The 6,608-nt window shown below is 38.7% G+C and overlaps 1 protein-coding gene across 3 annotated transcripts in view; it reads left to right on the forward strand.

Annotated features, from left to right (window-relative positions):
• Window positions 1–5,522, forward strand: part of EHBP1 (EH domain binding protein 1) — a 338,289-nt gene extending 332,767 nt beyond the window's left edge. For all 3 annotated transcript variants that reach the window (XM_047068138.1, XM_047068136.1, XM_047068137.1), the window contains 2 exons: window positions 4,075–4,189; window positions 4,418–5,522. In XM_047068138.1, coding sequence (XP_046924094.1) covers window positions 4,075–4,189; window positions 4,418–4,508 — 206 coding nt within the window. In that variant the 3' untranslated portion in view covers window positions 4,509–5,522. The remainder of the gene's footprint in view (window positions 1–4,074; window positions 4,190–4,417) is intronic.
• Window positions 5,523–6,608: the final 1,086 nt, after the last annotated feature.

The following is a 6,608-nucleotide window of genomic DNA, read 5'->3' on the forward strand; positions in this document are numbered from 1 at the left end:
AAATATTTTCAAATAAATCTGCTGCTAAAACCATTTACCAGGAGAAAAGCACAGAATGTTAATAGCCGTATAGCACATTGAAAGAAATATTAACAGCTTGGTTGAGAGGGAAAAAAATTCAATATATCCATTCTTCTGAAAATCCATAATCACTTTGGCCTGTTTTTTGCCTTTTTTTTCCTTGAGGTGTTTTTCATAGCAGGAGTTTCACTCTACTGAGCTAAGTTGTAGGATCCCTTAAGCTAACAAACATCTTTTAGATACTTTTCCTATAGTTTTTTTGTTCCAGATTATTTAATGCCCCCTCAGGAAAGATAAATTCATTTCTGCACACATTGGGGTGGGCTTTTAGAAAGTGGTGTGTTCATTTTCTGCACAAGAAATGGATCTTCTCTAGGATTTTGTACATCTTGATTTATTCTTGGCTTAGAGTTTGAAGTGGGTGCTCTTCTAAAGGGATTTATGCATAGGTTCACTATTTTTGTAGTTATGGTTTATATGATAAGCTTTTTATATTTAAAATCAATATGTAATCCTGTGGAGGAGCTTATCCCCTAAAACCCCATTTGTAAATCTATTTTAGCTTTGTTACACAGCACAGCCACAGTCTTCCATAGATTGATTAGGTACAGCAGTAGAATCCTATCAAATGGCCTGCTCTGATGATGATGCAAACTCTTTCAGGATTGCTAGTTGACTGGAACTAAAGATAAGACTTGACTGCAATCCCCCAATGTGCTCTTTACAAAACTAGTGTTAATTTTCATCAAAGTGCCAGGCTTATTTATAGTGGCAAGGTTGAAGGTTTACTACAAGAACTTTAGGTCCTTTCTATCGAAGTATTTATAGGTATTTCTTTTGCCTTTTTTCCAAGGTAATTATCAACTTCAGCAAATAAACTCAATCGGGGAATGAATAATTGGCCCTATATATAAAAAAACAGATTTTTAAATTAACAAAACAGCTCAGTGCAGATGGACATAAACAGAATCTCTTTATTTCAACACTTTGGCTCAAATGCAGCATCAAAACTTAATCCTATTTGTTGCAAGAGGATATGGCTTTTGTAGCAAAAGTACACTGGAATCTTTAAATTAATCAGAAGCTACATTGTAGTCTGTTCAAGTCAAAGTCAGTGTATCTAGCTAGCTGTGACTGGTGTTATAGGTGAGTAATCCTTTCTTAAAATGCATAACAGGTAACACATAGACTTACATGCAGGTTTTTAAAACATGACATTACATCTAGGTGAAGCTATTAAAAGGGAATTTAAAAAAATTTTAAATTTAGCCATGAACATACAAATGTAAATCTTGATCAGTTTTAAAGGTATTATTAAATTTTTCTTTAAATCATCAAAATAGTTTACTTAACTTCCCAAGTCAGCATTCAAATATGTGTGTGTGTGTATAAATATACTCCCATGAGAAAGCAAACGCCAAGTAAAAGTAGTCTTGCTAGTATAAAATCTACTCACTGCACATAGCTATTTCCTCTACAGTTGACTAATATTTTGTAGATAGATACTAATGTAGCAGTGACAAATTTAATATGAGAAATCCTTAAATTTATGCTGCAACATTTTAAATTCTAATGTCAGTTAAATTTATGAAATGGTGAAAATAACCTAAATATTCATAACTAAAAAATGTTTTTGTTATTGTTACAGAAATGTCATTATTGAACTAGGAACAAGTTAAGATTTTTAAAAATTATTCAATACTTAAGTGGTTAAAAAAGAAAATTTTCTCTCATCCATAGTGTTAAAGTCTTATTTATCTTGATATTTCTAATTATTAATTAAAGCTTTAAAAGTGACTGGTCAAGTACAGAGAAAGAACAATTTAATTAAGAAAATTATAGGTCTGTTAAAATTTATTTTTTCTTGGTTTTAAAAATTTCTATAATTTTCAATTTAATATATTTTTTAAGTGTTTGGTGGAGGAAATTTATTTCCCAGTTGTAAAGCTCTTATCAAAATGTTTTGGAAGAATTATAAAGCTTATAATATGAATGATTTCTTGAGGTTGAAGGTAGAAAAATTAATATTCATCAAAACTGGTAATCTTAATAATTATAAAATTTAGTTACAAGTCTTCTACAAATTTAGCAGATTTTTCTCCGAGTTAATATTTCTAGAACTACAGTTACCTGAAATTAGACTAGATGACCTTAAAGATCTTTCCAACTGGAGTGTCTATTAATTTTTCTGCTGTGTACAGTAAGACTGATTAAGAACAGGAGTCAGATTAGAAAATTGTCTAGCATTCCTGACCACAGTTGCATTTAAATCCAAAGAATAAATTGTGGTAGATATGGCTTTTCTTCAGTGTTGCTGTTTTGTTATTATTTTTGTTAATTCTCATATTCAGAAAAAACTTTCCATAGTAATAGTTTTACTCCTTCCCATGCTATAGAATATTTCACTTCTCTTTTTACAAGAACGCGTAATGTGACCAGTTACTTAATGTCCTTATTTGTGTAATTTTTGTATCAAATGTGGATAATTAATACATGGCATGTTTCATATGTATATATGTATATATGTATTTGAGCTTATAAAGAAAGGAATAGTGATAGAATTGAATAAACCATTCTAGCTTTTTGCTGCTATTCTAACCTTTATTGCATGATGATGCATCTAATTTTTAATTTGTAAATACAAGATAGAATTCCCTCTAGCACCATTTGCTTTCATAAAGCTGCTGAGCAGTTTGCTGTCTTGAATAAATTTTGCTTTGGAGGGGGTCGGGGGGATTTGAACCAGCACATTCTTGTGTGGTTTGTGAAGATTCACATGGTAACCAGCGGTGTGCATTGTTAGGTTTATCTGAATAAGCACCAGCCATGTGAGTTTTAACATGATTGCCCAGGGCAATGGAGAGAGAAGAGAGAAACCCGAAAGGATTGCACTCCTCTCTGTTTTTTTGGAAAGTGCATTTGCTGGGGGAGGGGGCTGCATGAGTCAGTGCAGTGGCCAGGGTTGGTTCTTTTTTTTTTTTTTTAAAGCTGGTGTCCTGTTTCCCTCTAGGTCCTCATTTGTTCTGCTATCTGCCTCATCATCTACTTCTTCTTTTCATTGTTTACCTTCCTAATGAGGGAGGCGGGGTAGACTGGGGGTTGATTGACAGCTACAAGCCCTTACAGTCTGGCCAGAGAGCAGTTGGCTTTGGTTTTAAAAGTGCTTTAAATGTTCGATTTGGTCCTGTTTTTATTAAACGAAACTGCTGCTCATCTTAAGGAAATTACCAGACCAGCGAAGATTAAGAAATATATTATGGGGTCCTAAAACCTTCAAAAACCCTGCCACTACCCATGGAAAGCGCACTGCCCATCGGATTTTCCAACCTTTAACGTGGGGTTTCAAAAAGAAGTATGTAATTTTTCCTTTGCAAAAGTGCTTTGATTTTAAACCACCCAGCAAACCTCTCCAAAAGAAAACTGGCTGTGATGCGATCGAGAGCTGCAGTGTAATATTGCAGAGCAAATTTATTTTTTACTTCAAAGAAAAATGCTAATTAGCCGATTCACTACTTTTAAAGTTATTGTGAAGCATATGGCGCCCAGTGTGAGATACATCCAACCGCTAAAATAGAGCGAAGAGGAAATTAGCGAAGAATGGGCTGTATGGGGTGAGCATGGGGGTGGGGGAAGAAGGATAGGTTCTCAAGCAGATTCTCCAGCCTTTTCAGAGTGATTTTTATCGCCCATCTCTGCTTCCCGCCCCCTCATTTATCCCCCCCCCAACCCTCGGGCTGATCTCTTCTGGGCCTCCGGCTCTCCCTACCCCCTCTTTGGCAAAATCAGGTGCGCACCTCCGGCTGACCACCGGCTCACACCTGGCCTCTTTTGCAGGTTCCAGCCCAGCCGTAGCCATCTCCATCTGTGAGAAATATTTAGGAATTGGGGTTTTAGGGTGAAATCCTCTTCAGGACGGCCATTACCCCATAAAACACTAGTTAGTGGTTCTGTAACATGGTTTGCGGAGAGATACAGGGCAACTGGAAAAGGCGGGAAGGGAGGCGGGTTTGCCAAGGTCTTGCGGGTGGGTAACGAGCCTCCCGTCCTCTGCAGACTGGCAGAAAACCGAGGCCCAGAAGCGACGCGAGCAGCTCCTGCTGGATGAGCTGGTGGCCTTGGTGAACAAGCGCGACGCGCTCGTCAGGGACCTGGACGCGCAGGAGAAGCAGTGAGTGGGCAGTGGGGTCGGGGGTTGAGTCTCTGCCGCCAGCCGAGGGGCCGAGAAGTTTGTGGAAAGTTCAGTCCAGAGGTCTCGAGTGGGCAGGGGGCAGCGCCCCCCTCCCCGTGCTGGCCCCAGGATTCTTATTCCCGCTGGGGCTCAGATTGCGGGGTGAGAGGGGAGTGCAGCTCTGCCTTCCACGTAGAAAAATAAATGTATTTCCTGTTTGACTTCCAGGGCTGAAGAAGAAGATGAGCATTTGGAGCGAACTCTGGAGCAAAACAAAGGCAAGATGGCCAAGAAAGAAGAGAAATGTGTTCTTCAATAGCAGCCGGACCAGAATCTCCCAATATTTTAATCCTGGGTCCCCCGACCAGAAAATGTCAGATTCGTTGTTGATTTAAAACTTTTAACATTTTTTCGGGGCTGGATTGTACTTCTTTACCACCACCCCCACCCCTTTTCCTCCCTCTTTGCCAGATAATATACAAAACTCCAAAATAGCTTTGTTTAAGGATTTGTGTGTGTGTGAGTTAATCATTTTCTTGAAATCATGTGAAATAAATTTGCACAGATACCTTGTGAGTGATTGGTATTGAGAGTGTTCAAGAGGCTGTTCAAAGAAAAAAGAAAGAAACCTTTCTCTTATTATTTTCCCCTCAGTTTTTGATGGGAGGAAAATTTGGAACATTTTTGTTGTTGTTGTTGTTGTTGTTGTTGTTGTTGTGTTAATAGCATAAATGGTGGGGAGGGGGGTGGAAGTGGGGGTAAGAAAAATGTCATGAATGATTTTTTTTCCAGTCCTGCCATATGTAACACTTGACTCTGTTACCTAAATTTTATAGTTAGATCATATTCAATCTACTTATTAAACTGTGTTCTATTTACCAGTGGGATTTTCTGCAGTTGTTTTGCATTTCACTGTAAGGATAATAGAGTTCCTGTCCTCTGCTTTCCTTAGAGGATGGCCCTTTAATGTAGCCTGAGACAAGTCCTGTGATTTGAAGGTGAGCTGTGAGGATGGGGCTAATTGACATGCATCAGTTTACAAAGACGGTCTTATCATCTGAGAATGCGCCATCTTTTGCTCTGGATAATTATTTATTACATCTAGCTTGGTTCCTACATTTTGTTGGGTCTCAACATTGGCTCAAGAATGCTGTTAATATTTATTCTGTATTGATAAAAGTCTGTCTTGCCACTATGAGTAAGTCCCCCAATTAATATTTTCTTCTCTAGCATAGCACTGTCATTTTTTGTGTGAAAATGGTTATCTGTTTATTTATTACAATACTGAGTCATATATAAATTTTCAATAAAAGCAGAAACTTTCTTACCTTAACCACTGCTGATACTTCCTTGCAATGAAAACTTGACACTGGTTTGAGAAGTTCCTGTATCCATAGGACTTCATGTGGGAGAAAATGGTCCTCTTGAATGCAGAGCAGGTACTAGGCTGTATTTGGAGCTGAGTAAGTTTATACGATCCCAAAGGGGCCCTGCTGACACACAAATGCGAACTGAAATACAATTAGTCATATTTTTCTTAAGCAGTGTAAACTATTCTCTTTTGTCAAGAAGGGTCATCTCTGTTAAAGATTTAAGGAAATTTGTGATTCCACGGCACTGAAAAAATGCTAATAATATCTTGACGAATTTTCCACGTTATTTTCAATTGTTAATAAGGTTGCACTCATTAGGAAAAATTATGACTTCTGATAACCTGCAAATCTGTAGGTGCTGAAGTGAAAGAAAGAAAGGTTATTGTCGGCAGGGAGGATACATGCGTGCAGGTGTGTGTATGAGATGAGGGAAAGGGAACTTTAACAAGAAGTTCTAGGCTACAGAAAAAAACTGGCGATTTTATGGTAGTTTCCATCACTCCTCTAAGAGGTGTCCGAAACAAAGCAGGCTCGTTCAACAAGTCTAGAGACAGAGAAAACAGTCCTCTAGCATTTATACTTTAGCCTAGATCACACATACATATATGTAAATACACACACAAATCTACACACACACACACAAATCGCGTTCGAAAAGTAGACAGCCGCCTTCATCTGGCCAGTCTTTCAAAATGATAAAACTTCCTACGGTAGAATTTCTTCCTGACAAGGATTGAAGTTATTGAAAAGTTATCAGAACTAAATGAAATTGAGTTTTTGTCCTCTTTATTCAAGTAAGAGAGCGGAGCTAGCTGCCGCTCTCTGGGGGGAGCTCTCAGAACCCTACTCTAACCCCTGGGAAGCAGGCAGATGAAATCGCCAGCCCCAAGCAGCCTGGAGCTTGGGCGGCCAGCATCACCGTCCCATTTACGCTAGATTCGGGGAAGCTTCCCTCCCGAGGAGACTCGCGGAGAGGCGGCTGCCCCACGCCGCTTCCGACCTGTCAAGCGACAAACCTTCCCCAGCCCCACATTTGCTGTCCCTCC

The sequence above is a fragment of the Lynx rufus genome, unplaced genomic scaffold, assembly GCF_022079265.1.
Source record: "Lynx rufus isolate CCGP_SWC_20201006 ecotype Redwood Valley unplaced genomic scaffold, mLynRuf1.p SCAF_8, whole genome shotgun sequence".
NCBI classification, from domain to species: domain Eukaryota; kingdom Metazoa; phylum Chordata; class Mammalia; order Carnivora; family Felidae; genus Lynx; species Lynx rufus.